The 16,981-nt window shown below is 40.1% G+C and overlaps 2 protein-coding genes across 9 annotated transcripts in view; one reads left to right on the forward strand and one right to left on the reverse strand.

Moving 5' to 3' along the window:
• AP1S2 (adaptor related protein complex 1 subunit sigma 2) overlaps window positions 1-16,981 on the forward strand; it is a 42,625-nt gene that overhangs the window by 23,247 nt on the left and 2,397 nt on the right. For 2 of the 6 annotated variants that reach the window (XR_009547507.1, XM_007538646.2), the window contains one exon: window positions 11,901-13,110. The exons of 1 other annotated variant lie outside the window; for it this stretch is intronic. Coding sequence is in view for 3 of the 5 variants with exons in the window: in XM_007538646.2 (XP_007538708.1) it covers window positions 11,901-11,948 (48 nt within the window). In the remaining 2 variants the exon portion in view is untranslated. 3 more of the 6 variants (XR_009547508.1, XM_016195093.2, XM_007538648.3) reach the window with 2 other exon arrangements.
• Window positions 13,864-16,981, reverse strand: part of ZRSR2 (zinc finger CCCH-type, RNA binding motif and serine/arginine rich 2) — a 29,710-nt gene continuing 26,592 nt past the window's right edge. For 2 of the 3 annotated variants that reach the window (XM_007538637.3, XM_060183015.1), the window contains one exon: window positions 15,263-15,774. In XM_007538637.3, coding sequence (XP_007538699.1) covers window positions 15,281-15,774 — 494 coding nt within the window. In that variant the 3' untranslated portion in view covers window positions 15,263-15,280. Of the gene's footprint in view, window positions 15,775-16,981 lie in introns of all 3 variants that reach the window. The other variant, XM_060183016.1, reaches the window with a different exon arrangement.

Below are 16,981 nucleotides of genomic sequence, written 5' to 3' on the forward strand. Positions count from 1 at the left end.
TTTGTTGGGATACTCCTGTCATTTTGGTCTTTAACATGTAGACTAGGGTTTACATTTTATTTTCATTGAATGTATGTTTTGTTGTCACTGGGACTTCACTGCTCCAGGCTATTTCAGATAAAGAAAAAGACCGAAAGACACCCACAGCACCCAAGCTTCCTTCAGTGCAGGGGGGAGCAGGCTCGAGGCTGGGTTGTGCCCATGACAAGCACTATCCAGGTGGGCTAGCTTGTTGGCTCACTTTTAGTTAAATGCAAATGGTTTCCTCTAACCATATTGTGGAATAGAAAAACCAGGACATCAGATTTTCCTTTTTTTTTTTTTAATTCCATTTTTACTAGTAATATGACAAGTGTTTTACAAAATTATAAGATGTCGGGGGGTTGGGCCATGGACAACCTGGTTAATTGCACATAGTACTAAGCGCAGGGATCCACTCAAGGATCTCGGTTTGAGCTCTGGCTCCCTACCTGCAGGGGAGATGCTTCACAAGCAGTGAAGCAGATCTGCAGGTGACTATGTTTCTCTCTCCCTTTCTTCCTCCCTCTCTCAATTTCTCTGTCCTATCCAATAAAGTGGAAAAATTGGCCTCCAGAAGCAGTGGATTTTTAGTGCGGGCACCGAGCCCCAGCAATAACCCTGGAGGCAAATACATAAATAAAAACAGAATTGTCAGATTTCAGAGTATAATGTCACACCCATACATATTGTGTCTGAGTCACCATACCCGTTCTGTGCCCCCCACCACCATAATCACCATAGTTTGCACAGAGTCTAAGAGAGACTTCGGCTACCACTTTCTTTGCAAGTTGATTTTAGTCTATCTGCCACATGTGAGCGAAAGCATGCAGTCGTTGTCCTTCACCTCTTTACTTACTTACTTTAGCATAATCATCTCGACTTCCCTAAAAAAGCACTCATCTAAGAAGGACTGTTTTAAAACCTTCAGCGGTGGAGAGGACCTTGGGGTCCTGGTGCCTGATGGTGGAAAGGGGAGGTGACAAATTGTACCCATGTGTCAACAGCTGCACTGGCAACCATTAACCCCACCCCCAGTAAGATGATGTTAAAGAGACTTAAGCCTTCAGATCATTGCTAGCTTACTAGTTTTCTCTCTAGTTTCCCCACTTTGTTTATAGCAATATTTGAGACAGTAGCCTGGTGTGAAGAGCTGAGAGGTTTGGTTTTGTTGGTTTGCTTTTTAAATTTATTTATGAAAGAAAGCCAGAGTAGCACTCTGGCCTATGTGATTTCCAAGCTCAGACTCAGGACCTCATGCTTATAAGTCTAGTTCTTTTTTTAAATATTTATTTATTTATTTATTATTTATTCCCTTTTATTGTCCTTGTTGTTTAATTGTTGTGGTTATTATTGATGTCATCGTTGTTGGATAGGACAGAGAGAAATGGAGAGAGGGGGAGAGAAAGACAGATACCTGCAGACCTGCTTCACCACTTGTGAAGCGACTCCCCTGTAGGTGGGGAGCCGGGGGCTCGAACCGGGATCCTTACGCCGGTCTTTGTGCTTTGCGCCACCTACAAAGTATTGTATTTACTGTCGACTGTAAAACATTAATCCCCCGATAAAGAAATTTTAAAAAATTAATTAAAAGAAGAAGAAGAGGAGGTGGGTATACCTCGAGGGGAAGCGAGAGTTTGAAACAGACTAAAAGAGGAACCAGTCGGTGATGAATGAAAGGATTGTCTAGGGTTGCAAGTCCACTTTCGATCGAAAACAGTAAAGGTATAATAAAAAAGGTGTATTTTTAAAAGTAGGTCTCTAAAGAATCTATACGAGGGGCCAGGTGGTGGCGCACCTGGTTGAGCACACATTCTGTACAGTGCGCAAGGACTCAGGTTCGAGCCCCCAGTCCCTACTTGCAGGGGGAAAGTTTCACAAGTGGTGAAGCAGTGCTGCAGTTGTCTCTCTGTCTCTCTTCCTCTCTATCCCCCCTTCCCTCTTGATTTCTGGCTGTCTCTGTCCAATAAATAACTAAATATATTTTTTTAAAAAAGAATCTAAATGAAAAGTGACCTGTGAGAAATTTGTGAAATACAGCTGTATTCAAATTTTCTCACTATTTCCATTCCGACTCTGACTCTCATATAATCTAAGTCACTGATACTCTAGTGTAATAGACTGGGCTTGCTGAGTAGTGGAAAAAAGTAAGCCTAGTTTTGCACAGGGCCCATGTGTTACAAAAAACCTTTACTTTCATCTAGTTCTTGGTTACTGTAATTTTGTCGGGACTCATAAGGTGCACTAGTGGGTGGGGCGGGCAGGTGGTGGCTCACCTGATACAGCAAACATGTTACCATGCTCAAGGATCTGAGTTCAAGCCTCCAGTCCTGCAGAGGGGAGCTTCACAAGCTCTCTATCACCCTCTATCAGAAAGAAAAGGGAAAGAGACTGCTGGGAATGGTGGGGCCTCACAGGCACCAAGCCCCAGTACGAACCCAGCTTATTGGTACACAGGCCCAGCACATGAGTTAGATTTAACCCACTAGCATTTTTCTTTGCAGAAGAGGAGAAAATAACTTTTGATTTTTATTTATTTATTTATTTATTTTAATATTTTATTTATTCCCTTTTGTTGCCCTTGTTGTTTTATTGTTGTAGTTATTATTGTTGTTGGATAGGACAGAGAGAAATGGAGAGAGGAGGGGAAGACAGAGAGGGGGAGAGAAAGATAGACACCTGCAGACCTGCTTCACCGCCTGTGAAGCGACTCCTCTGCAGGTGGGGAGCCGGGGTTCGAACCGGGATCCTTATGCCGGTCTTTGCGCTTTGCGCCACCTGCACTTAACCCGCTGCGCTACAGCCCGACTCCCAATAACTTGATTAATTATGGGCATACGGGGGCATGGGCAGTGCCGCATCTGCTTAAGCGCACACATCACCTGGGTTCAAGCCCCCAGTCCCCACTTGCAGGAGGCCGCTTCATGAGCAGTGAAGCAGGCCTGCAGCTGTCTGTCTTTCTCCCTCTCTATCTCCTGCTCCACTCTCAAGTTCTCATTGACCTCCTATCTAGTGGAAATTTTTTAAATTATTCTTTACTTTTGCATTTAATTTTATGTAGTTCTTGGGAGGGCTTCACCGTCCCAGGCTCACTTTTTCATATGGAAAGGGAGAAACACTGTAGCGCCAAAGCTTCCCCATGTCAAATAATCTACAAATCTACATATATCTACATATGCATTTATATATATATGGGCTGGGCAGTAGGGAAGCGGGATAAGTGCACATAGCACAAAGTGTAAGGATCCCAGTTCGAGCCCCCGGCTCCCCACCTGCAGGGAGTCGCTTCACAAACGGTGAAGCAGGTCTGCAGGTGTCTATCTTTCGCTCCCCCTCTCTGTCTTCCTCTCTCTCCATTTCTCTCTGTCCTATCCAACAACGACGACAACAGTAACAACAATAATCACTACAACAACGATAAAACAACAAGCGTGGGAGTCGGGTGGCGGTAGCACAGCGGGTTAAGCGCAGGTGGCACAAAGCGCAAGGACCAGGGTAAGGATCACGGTTCGAGCCCCCGGCTCCCCACCTGCAGGGGAGTCGCTTCACAAGCGGTGAAGCAGGTCTGCAGGTTTCTATGTTTCTCTCCTCTCCACTGGCTTCCCCATCTCTCTCCATTTCTCTCTGTCCTATCCAACAGCGACATCAATAATAATTACAACAATGAAAACCAAAAAAAGGGCAACAAAAGGGAATAAATAAATATTAAAAAACTAATTTAAAAAAAGAACAGGGAGTCGGGCGGTAGCACAGCAGGTTAAGCGCAGGTGGCATGAAGTGCAAGGACGGGCGTAAGGATCCTGGTTCCAGCCCCAGCTCCCCACCTGCACGGGGGTCGCTTCGCGAGTGGTGAAGCAGGTCTGCAGGTGTCTCTCCCCCTCTCTGTCTTCCCTTCCTCTCTCCATTTCTCTCTGTCCTAGTCAACAACGATGACATCAGTAACAACAAAAATAATAACTACAACAAGGGCAACAAAAGGGAAAATAATTTAAAAAATAAATAAAAGTCTCTTTCTCACTGTCTTTCCCATGTTTCCTTTCCTTTTTTAAAAAAAAAAAAAAAGACAAGGGCAACAAAAGGGAAAAAATAGCCTTCAGGAGCAGTGCATTCGTGGTGCAGGCACTGAGCCCTCAGCAATAACCCTGGAGGCAATATATATATATCATATATATATATCTTTTAAAAAATCATGGACATGCAGCTAGCATTTAGCTAAAAATGAGCCTTAAATGTTAAGTGGTCACTAAGACATTTATATATAGCAGAACTTTTTCATACCCTAATAGTCTAAACTGAGAAATACTTAAAACATGCTATAACATCTTAAAATGGTAAACGAGAATGTTTATTTTTGTGCATCTTAGGGCTTATTTTCTTCTTGTCTAAGTATTAAAATTCTAATGAGAGATTCAGAGCAAAAGATACATAGAGAGTAAGACCAGAGCACTGCTCAGCCCTGGCTGATGGTGATACTGGGGATTGAACCTGGAACCTGGAGCTTCAGGCATGAAAATCTTTTATGTAACCATTATGCTGTCTCCCCAGCCTTATTTTCTTCTTGAAAAATGTTTTTCCAGTGGAAAGAATTTCCTTCCTATGAGGAGTAGTCTCTCAATTGCTGGATGATATTTCTTGTTTAAGTACAGTAACAGGATCTTTGGTTGTAAAGAATAGTTTCCCTTATCAATTCTTTCCTTTCTTAAAGGTTTGTCATAAATGCCTGGAGTGGGCACATGTGAAAATCATTCATGCAGAATTGTTTGTTCTTCCAACCTTGTTTGGGAAACTAACTTCCTCCTTTCTTGCGCATAAACTCTCCATAGTTGGGTACATAGTGTAATATAAGATTGAGAAATAGAAAAAGTTAAAAAAAAAAAAAAAACCTATGTAATATAAAGAGTAAGATAACCGGTGTTGTTGAGGTAGAAGACTTAAACTTTTCTTGTTCTCTCTCCTCAGAAAACAGAATATGTATCACAGCAAGAGGTTCTTTGGGTCTAAGAAAGCATGCTAGAATACGTGCTGGAACACTGGCGTGCACCAAAATGTGATAGGATATATGAATTCAGTTGATAATTTTGTCAAGTTTTATTTATATCTTAGCTTTACCTCAAAAGTGTACATTAAATTCAAGGGACAGTCATATAGCTGATATTTTCATAGGGAGTTCTGCTCCAATCAGAACTTATCCTTGGAGATTGTAAGGTTTTCTTATGCAAGTGAGTATTAAAATGGGTTTAGAGCCTCGTTGACTAAAAGAGTATCATCAAATACTATGAATTATTCATGGCATTAATACAGAAAAAAAAAAAGAATCCCATATGAAAATAAGAGGTTCTATAAGAAAATGAAGCATTTGAGGGAAGGGTTAATTTATCAGTGAGATTTTTACCTTGATGCTTCATTCACTGCAAACTATTTAGAGTGAGAAAAGGAGCGATTTACTCAACTAAATTGCTTAAAATTGTCTGAGTATTAAAATTTTATCCTGTTTTTCTCTTGCACCTCTGTGTCAGATAGCTAAATAAGCATAAGGGATCTTTTACATATTTTCTTGTAGCGGTTTACATAATTTTGTAGCCAAGCTGAATAAGAGTTAAAATGAGGGTATTTTAAAAGCAGTTTTAGACTTCTGAGTCATAAGCCTTTTGGCAGGGCATAACCTCTTAGGAGGGTCTGAGGGTCCATGGATCCTCTCCTCAGGAATATCGACCAAATTTTGCCTCTAGTTTCTGGGTGTCCTTGGAGTCTAGAATTGTCTCCGGTCCCTTTGAAACCTCACCTCAGGTTACCTCATTGATGTGACAAACCTCTTTTTTTTAGACCCATTTGTAGGCATAGATGTTTAACAAGTATTTTGTAAAGTTCTTTAAAAATGTATTATGAGATTTTTTTTTTTAAGTAGTCTCAAAGGCGCCATCTTTGAAAATTTTTCCACTTTTTCTTTAGGAAATATTTTCCGTCTGAATCTCTTAAAGAGTTTATGGTTGGTCACCTTAGATTTTCATTAAGAGATTAGAGAATCTCCTTTACTACCTGTAATAAAATCCTGATGGACTTAAATACTGGCAGGAGGAATATAGTTTAACTTGAATTTTCAGTTAACTCAGTATTGGCCAGATGACTTGCACTGAAAATCATTTCAGTGTTACTAATCAACACAGTGCTTTAGACTGAGCCAGAAACTAAACAACAAAAACAGACAAAAATTGATGGTGCACTAAACATTCTAGACTTCTGATTGTATCTGTGAAATCTGAAGTATGTCAGTTTTTAAACTCTTGTGTAAGAATATATGCATTTCTTTTGTAGCCACGTCATGAATATTTTAATGTCCCTGTGTACTAAATGACTACTCATCACACGATGCAGAATTTCACAGAGGAAATAGAGCTGATAAGCTTATGAAAGAAAATATCCTCAGCTTGGTGACCCTGATTATCTTGTTTAATAATAATAGACCATTTCAGAACCCAATACCTGTACAATTGTAATTTTTCCCCTGTTCTCACTCCTTTTTTGGTTTTATTTGTATTAGTGTTTTGAGTAATTTTTCAACTTATGACACATACATGTCATCATATGAAAACCTAGTAATCTTCAAAAGATTTACCAAAGAAAATTCAGCTGATAGACTACGTTAAAATAAACAGTGCCATAGTATATATAGTGTGGGATAGCCTTCAGATGTTAAAAACAAAATGAACCTACACAGAGTGCAGTTTTATTACAGTCTAAATGAACTAAATGTGTTCTATTGAATCACATTAAGGTGGATTTGGAAATTATAAAAGAAAAGTTAAATCTGTACTGTCATATTTAAGCTAAAGCATTCAGTTTTAAAGAAATGTATAATGCCACATTTATGTAATCATATTTGTGCTCTATGGTATCAGATGATCTCTTTAAGAACTGTCCAAAAGATATGTCAGAAAACTTATGTAACCTCTATTGTCAATTGTAAGTGACCCTTTCAAAAATATTAACACTAAGTGTATTCATATACTTAGAATTCTAATATTTAAGTGTATTTTACGAGCTGTGGTTTATATATTAAGCCTTCATTTAAATGCTTAATGATCTACCTGGTTTTAAATTCCTGAATATTAAAGCTTTCATGTGTATACTCTTAGACATGCACCATGTTTTATAAATGTAAAAGTACCAAGTAATTCATAATTTACATCTAGAATATTTACAGCCCACATTTTTGTAAGTTGTCATCAAGTACATCCAAAGATGCTAAAACCATCTTTCCACTGAAAGAAGGCTGAAGACTATATGTACTAGGCAGGCATTCATAACAGTCACTTCCATCCTTCCATTCTCACTGTACTGCATTCCATTTGAAGTGCCCGGATGGACTATCAGACTGAGCATTCAGCACTATACATTGAAAGCATTGGACAACACTGGCCTTTCATTTCCATATTTTTGCCTCCATCCTTCTCCCTGCCTGGCAATGTATTATTCATCTGGTTCTAAGGCTGCACAAATATGCATTGTCTCATGCCTGTTTGCTTTGGATGCCTCTCATGCTTCTTTTGTTATCTGTATACAGCTGCTTGCTTTAAGTTAGATTCTGAAATAGCTTTTCTTGCATGTCTGAAATAAAAGTATTGCATGTACTTTGTCTCATGTGAATGACTTTTTTCTTCTCCAGCCTCTTGATGAATTATATATTTTAGTTGTCCCAGGTAATTTTTTTTCAAATCATGGTTGAAAAAACAATTTACCAGCTTAGCCTTTTTCTGCGCATACAGTTGAGTAGTGCTCAGTGTGTTCTCACTGTTATATAATGAATCTCCAAATGGTTATCTTACAAACTGATGAAACTGCAAGCCCATATTCTCCCCACCCTGAGTCCTTGGTAACCACCATTCTACCTTTTTCCCCCCTATGAATGTAACTACTTGAGTTTTTTTTCAAATATATATTTAAAAATATTTATTTTCCCTTTTGTTGCCCTTGTTTTTTTTTATTGTTGTTGTCATTGTTGTTGTCATTGTTGGATAGGACAGAGAGAGGAATGGAGAGAAGAGGGGAAGACAGAGAGGGGGAGAGAAAGATAGACACCTGCAGACCTGCTTCACCACCTGTGAAGTGACTCCCCTGCAGGTGGGGAGCAGGGGGCTCAAACCGGGATCCTGATTACGGTCCTTGTGTTTTTTGCCATGTGCGCTTAACCCGCTGCGCTACCGCCCTCCCCCACTCCCTGAGATAGTTTTTATAGGTATTTCGAACTACACTTGTAGTGTGAACATGCGACAATTTTATGACGACAACCTGTAGAGGAATTCTAATGTACTATTCACACGAGCCTCACAGGGATAAAATGTGTAAATAAAATGATTCCTTGAAGCTAGGCCTTTTAGACAGGACACATGCTAAATAATGCACATCTACTCAGTAACATGAGCCTCTTCAAGAAATGCTATGGGATTGCACGCAGGCAGCAGCTGAGAAAGCTGCACACCTCCCGGGAACAAGCCAGGGACATACTTATATGGGTGAACTAAGAATATTAAAAGTATAGGAGTCAATACTTTAGTAGATACATAAAGTCTTTAGTAAATACATAAAGTCTGACATTAAAAAAAAATACCACTGAACGGCATGATTACACTAGCATTGTTTTCATCTACTATGGCTCAGATGCCTTTCTGGCAAACTGAATGCTTAAGGTTAAATATCAACGAAAGAAACTCACTTCACTCTTAGGAATGTCACATCATTTCCATTAGATTCTCCTGAAAAATTTATGCAAACTCTTGAGACATGTAAACAGAATAAAGAACCCTTGTGTATGCTTCACTCAGCTTCAACAACCATCAGTGCAGTACTCAGCACCGTACTCGCTTCACCAACTCTCCCTCATTTTTGCCTCAATATTTCAAAGCAAGCCATAAATATCTTACCATTGCATCTTTAATATTTCCGAATACTTCTATAAAAAGCACCACGTCCCAAAGTTAACAGCAGATTCCAATGTCTTATTCCTTATGCACTTTCCTAATTGCCTGAGAGATTCATTTTTTCTAATTGATTTCTTAGAAGTAGATTTCAAACAAGGCTCACACTGTGTCTGGTTGATGTCTCTTAACCTTTAGTAACTCATTTCCCCTGCCATTTTTTAACCTAATCACTTAACACTATAGAATTTCCTCTATTCTGTATGTAGCAAATGGTAATCTGTGACAATGTTTAACTTGTTTTCTTATCCTCCGTATATGTTTCAATCTGTGTAACCTATTTACATGCAAGGTCCATTTTAAGTGGCCAGAACACATAGGTTAGAATGCCTTTTAACAATACCTTTTCCATTGAAGCTGACTTCAGCTACTTTCAGTAATACACAAATACTGACATGTCATTATCAAAACCTTTAGATTGCTACTGTGTAATATTTGTTAGCATTTTTGTTTCTTTTTTCATATTTTACTTCTTACTGGATAGAGACAGAAACGGAGAGGGGAGGGGAAGATAGAAAGAGACAGAAAGCAGCCCTGCCTCACCACTTGTGAAGCTTTCTCCCTGCAGGTGGAGACCAGGGGCTTGAACCCAGATCCTTGTGCACTGTAATGTGTGCACATAACCAGGTGTGCCACCTCCTGGCCCCTTGTTAGTATCTTTGAGCACTTTCTATAAGTCGGGCATTGTCTTATTGCAATCTCATTATATGACGGTAAGTACTATGAATGAATTTTGTTTCCCAAGTAAGGAAACAGACCATATAATTTGCTTAAAATTATTCCATAATAGTGCTTTATGTACAAGTAAATCTAATATATGAATTTGTGGTTTAATAAAATTTTTCTTTTCCTTGTTTTGTGCTATACCACAATTAGGATGCAAAAGTAAGTTTATTATTGAATACTAACAGTCATTCCTAACAACTTGTTCCCAGGTTCTCCTTATTGAAAAATGCATTTTTATAATCAGTTTGTTTAGAACCAGATTCCAAATAAGTCTCCATTCCAACTATGTTTTCCTCCATTTATATGTATTAAACTTTTTTGGAAAAATTTCTTTATTGGGGGATTGATGTTTTACAGTCAACAATAAAACCTGTGTAATATTTCTGTTTTCCACATAACAATTCAACCCCCACTAGGTCCTCTGCCGTCATGCTCCAAGGACCTGAACCTTCCCCCCACCCCAGAGTCTTACTTTGGTGCAATACAGCAGTCCAGTCCAAGTTCTGCTTGGTGTCTTCCCTACTGATCTTGTTTTTCAACTTCTGTCTATGAGTGAGATCATCCCTTTGTTTCTGACTTATCTCACTTAACATAATTCCTTCAAGCTCCATCCAAGATGGGGTGAAGGTGAAGTCACCATTTTTAATAGCTGAGTAGTATTCTACTATGCATATAGACCACAACTTAACTCAGCCACTTATCTGTTGTCAGATACCTGGGTTGCTTCCATGTTTTGGCTATTACAAATCATGCGGCTATGAGCATAGGTCATGTATTAAACTTTTTTTCTTTTTTTAAATATTGTGTTTATTATTTTTATTATTTTAAAAAATGTATTTTTATTTTTTTATTTATTCCCTTTTGTTGCTCTTGTTGTTTACTGTTGTAGTTATTATTGATGTTGTAGTTGTTGGATAGGACAGAAATGGAGAGAGGTGGTCCAGGAGGTGGCGCAGTGGCTGGGGCGCTGGACTCTCAAGCATGGGGTCCTGAGTTCGATCCCTGGCAGCACATGTACCAGAGTGATGTCTGGTTCTTTCTCTCTCTCCCCTATCTTTCTCATAAATAAATAAACAAAATCTTTAAAAAAAAAAAGAAATGGAGAGAGGAGGGGAAGACAGAGAGGGGGAGAGAAAGACAGACACCTGCAGACCTGCTTCACCGCCTGTGAAGCAACTCCCCTGCAGGTGGGGGAGTCGGGGCTAGAACCGGGATCCTTACGCCGGTCCTTGAGCTTTGCGCCACATGCGCTTAACCCACTGTGCCACCGCCCGACTCCCTATTTTTATTTTTTAAATATTTCATTTATTAATGAGAAAGGTAGGAGAGAACGAACCAGATTCTGGTACATGTGCTGCCAGGGGCTGAACTTTAGACCTCATGCTTGAGAGTCCAATTCTTTATCCACTGTGCCACCTACTGGACCACTAAACTTTTAATTGCAGTTTTTACTAGTGACACCTGTAATTTGAGCTCCTCGGTTCATTTTTGTGATGTGCAAAATCACCCACTTTGAAAATATTTTTCTTAGTTATGTCTCCTGTTTTCCTTGGACATTTTTAAATATTGACTGTTACAAAGGGTAATAATTACTGTTCCAAATCATTCTTTTCATTGTGGCCAATTGGCTGCACCAGGGGGAGGTCTGGGCAGGTTCTGGGCAGGTTCTGAAGCCTTGCTTCTGGAGACCATTAAGTCAAAAGCTGAGTAGAAACTCAGAAAGAGGCCTCTATAAATACATGTGACACCCCCCCCCCAAACAACAACAAAAAAAAAACACCGGAAAACAGAATTAAGTGGATGATTGGGAGAACTCAGGTACTACATACTGTTTATGTCGGGGAGACATTTTATTCTAACACTTAAGATGAGTTATCCTTGTAGGTGATTTGGTAGCAGTGGTTTTCTAAATTGCCAGGGGGGTTACAGGTTTCACAGACATACGTGACGGCCACATAGGTAGGTAATCAGTAGCGATTTAATGCATGCATGCTGAAAGTCTCTCTGTGGGCTCTGATGTCTGGGGCATAGAAAAAAATAATCACCAGCTCTGGACAGTAGAATGAGCCCACACAACTCAACTGCTTGCTTTTCTGAACCCTGCTGCTGTTCTTCCGAGTTGATTTCACATGTTCAAGCTTCCCCAGATGTGCTTACCAGAGTCTTACGTTTTTCCTTTCACAGGAAGCTGAAACCCCACGTAGTGTTCTTGAAGAGATTGGACTGACATAACTCTCCTCCCTTGTTGATGACTTCTTGTGGCATTTCACACTGTAATGGCCACTGCCTTCATGTCCATGTTAGCTAATGGTGTAAGATGGCATCTTGTCAGTATTACTGTTTCGCTAAGCTGCTTCATTCAGGCCCACACTTTTTTTTTTCCTCTCCAAAGGGAACATTGACTGATCAAGGGGATAACTGAAGGGATTTAAATTTGACTTAGAATGGCACAGAACAAGAAAGGTATCTTTTCTGGATACTTTCGAAGTTTACAGGTCCGTGTCTTGTAATCTAATCATGTGTATATGAAAATCACAAAGCAGGCACTATCCATTTTAAAACCAGAGACTGATGCAGTATTTCAGTATATGAGAATAAAGGGAATTAAAATGTCACCTCAAAGGAATGGGAATTTAACTCTGCTGAAACTTCAAAAACAATCAGATTTATACCAAAGACACTTAGGGAAAATTACATACCTTAAAACAAAGGGAAGACATAAATGACTCACTTGGAATGATGCTGTTTTACAGAATACCATTCCTCTGGTATTCTGAACCTGGGACGAGGAACACAGCATTTGTTTCATAGTAGTAAGCGTGTTTTTAAGATAAAGGAACAATTGGTTCTTGAAATTGTGGTCATAATCATCTAGTCATTGAGCTGGATTGTTTTTGATCCCCCAAAATAAGGTGGAAATTTCGACTTTTAAGGAACTCTAAACAGTATCTTATGAAAAATGTGTTACCCTTCACTAAGTATTATATAAATCATTGTTTAAAGCAAATATATACCTTCTGGGAGGTTTGTGACAGCCAAGTTTATTTTGCTCTCCTGTCGTGTCCCTTCCACTTACAAGTGCTAAAAACAACTTGAGGGCAGCTTCCTTCCCTCCCATGACACTGCCTACTTGTCAAATAGCTTCTGAAAAACTAAAAGCAGACCCTATCATTCATAGAAAAGTGAGAGTTGAATGAGGCAAATGGCATTTGTGGGCCCAAAGCTAGCATTGTTTCAGTGTCACTTTTATACATTACGTATATAAACATGCCACAGTCTACTTTCATTTGTATCTGCTGGGCTGGATTAAGCTTTATTGTGATTGTACTAATATTCAGGCCATATGAGCATTGTCTTATCACTCACCACCTAGTTGTAATAAATTTTCAACGTACACCACAGTAGTGTGTTTTTATCTATCTCTTTCTGAAAGTTGAGAGTTGCTGAAGGAAGAAATAAAAAAAATTTTTTTTTTCCAGTAGTGTTGAAAATTCACCTCTATTTGAATGCAGTGGTTGTTTAAAGCACACACAGATAAATGGCGGAAGATTTAAGAATTATTCGTGTACTTCAAGTTCATTAAAAATAATGTGGATTCCATGCTATCGAGAGCTTATCTACACATTTATTTTCAATCAATAAATGCCGCTTTTAAAACCTTGATGCAGTTAGTTGGCTTTCCTACTCTGCCATGCCAGGTAATCAAAGGTATTCCATATAGCTGGATCCCCCTAGCCCCATCAACTGGAGGCACTGGTTCCACTCTGTCATAAAAGTGATGTTGGGGGTGGGAAGGGGTTGGTTATCGTGATCAAGATGGGAAATGTTACATCCTAAAAGTGGGATATTTAAAAACAAGGAGACTGCCATCAAACTAAGTTGCTGCTCTGCTTAAAGGACAAGGGAAAAAAAACTCTCAGAGGCTGAAACACTCAGCCAGCCTCCCATACAGCTGTGAGGCCAGTCAGGAGCTGCAAACTGCTGCCCCACCCCTTCCAGTCCTCACTGCCCATAACCTAGAGGGAGAAGTCGCCGACATCCCATGATTATCTGGAATACAAGCTGGCGTTTAGCTTTTTTAATTCCACAATCATTTAAGACTATTCAGCTTTGAATAACATATTTAATTGTGCACATCTTGGCTGTATTTAGTGAATTACTAGAAAATATTGAATTTAATCAGAATTATTCAGCATTAGTGAATCCAGTAGATAATTAGAGAAAATTTTTCAGTAATTTTCAGGGTAAAGTAGGCAGTTAAAGTGTGGAACAAATCAATTTTTTGAGTGAAATGTGTTCCGGACCACACATTTTTTTAGACTACAAATTAAAGGGCTCGCTTTCAATGGAAATTTCAATGAGAAACACTGTTGAAATGTTTTCCTGGTTTCCTGTTTTATTTCTATTAATAGTAGTGTTTTGTGCATCCTTAATTCCAAACCTCAAATTGCAAAATGCCCAGTAAGTCAATGGAAAGGCTGCTAAGGAAATAATTGAGTTTTTTTTTTTTTATGATCTGAAATCCTAAGAGGATATTTTGCCTTAAGCTTTTACAGAAGGTTCTCTGAGCAGTCTAGGATTTTATCAGCACTGCTTTAGCCCTAGGCATAGGCAATAGCAATGACCCTAATTTTCCTGCAAAAAAAAAAAAAAAAGCTTGCTTGTATATAATGAGCTTTCCAACACATTAAAGAACATAACCATATCAATGGAAAAGCCCTTAGCTAAAAGCGGCACTGTTTCAAGGTAGAAGAAAAGGGGGAGAATTAATTCTGCCTTCTAGTTAACTTAAGACTGAGAAATTGAATCTTTAGATTCACTAGATTTAGTTAGTACATGTAGAAAAATCCAAAAGGATCAAAGAACCAAACCTAAAGACCATCACATAAAAAAAAAAAAAAAAAAAAAAAGTTCGGCTTTGAAACTCACAAATCATTCCAATGGCAGAGATTAAATTGGTGATGTGGGAATACCAACACAGATTTTTGATAGAGGAGGATTTTTATTGTCCTGGAGGGCAGTTTGGAACTGCTTTCGTTTTCCTATCTCGACACAGTGATTTATCTGGCAGAAACAATCTGAAAGTATTTTTAAAAATCCACCACGGAATAGTTTCTACGTCAAGATTCTTTAGTAGTGCAAAAAATTAAAAGTAACAATTCAACAGTAGGAAGACGGTTGAGTTGGCGGATAGATCTACATACACTCTGCAGAGTGAAAACATTGGGAACTGGACTTAATGAAATAGCACCAATGTTCTGTAAGGGGCGGGGGGAAGCATATTCCAACCACAATCATGAGTTCTGTGTGAGAAAATATGTACACAACAGTCCATAGAGAGAAACGATTGAAGCAACGCATCGGTGTTTACCGATTATGTCATCATTACCATGTTATTTACACAGTCCAGGTTTTCTGTGCTCAATACACTTACCAAAGATTAAAAGAATTTTCAAAAATAGGGTTCTGCCAGAGTTGCTATCAGTTTGAGCGCACAGCCTTCAATCTGAGTATGTAACAGGCAAAATAAGTAAGGTATACAGTCATTGAAGGACAAAGCAGGTTTATTTGGACTTGGGGCTGTGAAGAGTTCGGTCTCTACTACCTGACCTCCTCTTGCCGCGGCCCCGGGACCCAGAGGAACTGCGGCTCCGGTGGCTGGGGCTTCCGCCCCGGCCCCGGCTGCCCCGGCCCCGGTTCCGGCTCCGGTCCCTTTTTCTCCCCCTGCTTCGGGAACTGTGCCTCTCTCGACTTCTGGATGTGTATTTGTGAGATTTCTTCCCCTGGTGGCTGCTTCTCCTTTTCTTCTCGGCTTCCCCATTCCTTTTATAGGAATGGGAGGGACTGGGGCTCCTCCTCCGCCGGGACCTAGAATAGTAGTCCTCATGGTGGCCCAGCCGCTCTCTTCTCTCCGAGTTCTTACCAAAGGAGGAGCCAGTCCGATCTGGAGACAGGTAGATGTCTCGGTTGGCTTCCCAGAATTCATTGTTAGGGTTTCTGAACACATGAAGGAAGTTGCAGTGTTTTCCTCGTGGACACTGTTGCATTTCAAATAATCCTACCGGGCACAGGGGGGAGACAGCATTAAGTGCTGGGACTCTGACCTTTGAGGGAAGAATCACTGTTTCTGATGTTCAGAAATGGCAACAGGCTATTTTCTCCTGTGAATTATGCAAATAGGTGTCACAGATTTGGTCCTCCCCAAATTTCAAGAGCATTCAGAAGCTCTGTCAACTGACACTGAACAGTAAGCCCTGAGTTTTTCATTAACCACAACATCTGACTCCCCTGCTGGACTGGGGCGACCATGCTCGTTTTCTGGGGCTCCTCCTGACCACTCATTCATAAGCTGGATCACTAATAGACACCGGAGTCTTTTAAGGTTGTGCCTGGCAGGCACGGCAGTGGCAGGACAGAACCACTGGGAAAGATAAAGTGTGTTAGAAGTGCAGGATTCTGCATTTTCTTTAGGATGATGCTGAGAGGGCTGGCAAGACAGCTAACCTGGGAGGGTGCCTGCTCTGTCACAGGCTTGAACCTGGTCCCCAGCGCACTGAGAGAAGCTTTAGTGTGCCTCTCCCTCCCCCCTGAAAAAGCTGGCCTGGAGCACTAAAGCCCCAGAGAGGGCACAGAAAAGACGATGCTAAATACTGCTCGAATGCTTGCAATTGCCAACTTTACCGTTATCACAGGGAAGTTCTTTAGTATGGAAGATGCTCGCCAAAAGGGGAATCCCATTTGAATAACTTAAAATTTCAAACTTTTTCGAAAGGGAATAAATTGCCCAAATAGACAAAAACAGTTCAACGTGAAATAGCTCCGTGCCACACTCTCCATACAAAAAGTAAATCCAAATGGACCAGAGTCCCAAAAGTAAGAGAGGAAACATACGAGTAAATCTTCATAGCACTGGGCTAGGCAATGAGTTCTTAGATATGACACCAAAAGCTCAAGCAAAAGCAGCAAAGTAGGGGGCCAGGTGGTGGCGCACCTGGTTAAGCGCACACATTCCAATGCACAAGGACCTGAGTTCAAGCCCCTGGTCCCACCTGCAGGGAGAAATCTTCACAAGTGGTGAAGCAGGGCTGCAGGGTGTCTCTCTAGCTCTCTCCCTCTCTCAATTTCGCTCTGTCTCTATCCAGTAATAAAATAAAGAAATAATCTAAAAAAAGCAAAGTAAAACTGGAGACTGGACTTCATCAATATGAGCATCTTTTATGCTCCAAAGGACACTGCCAAAGTGTGAAAAAGGAAACAACAGCCCA

This window comes from Erinaceus europaeus, chromosome X (assembly GCF_950295315.1).
Source record: "Erinaceus europaeus chromosome X, mEriEur2.1, whole genome shotgun sequence".
In the NCBI taxonomy this organism is placed as follows: Eukaryota; Metazoa; Chordata; class Mammalia; order Eulipotyphla; family Erinaceidae; genus Erinaceus; species Erinaceus europaeus.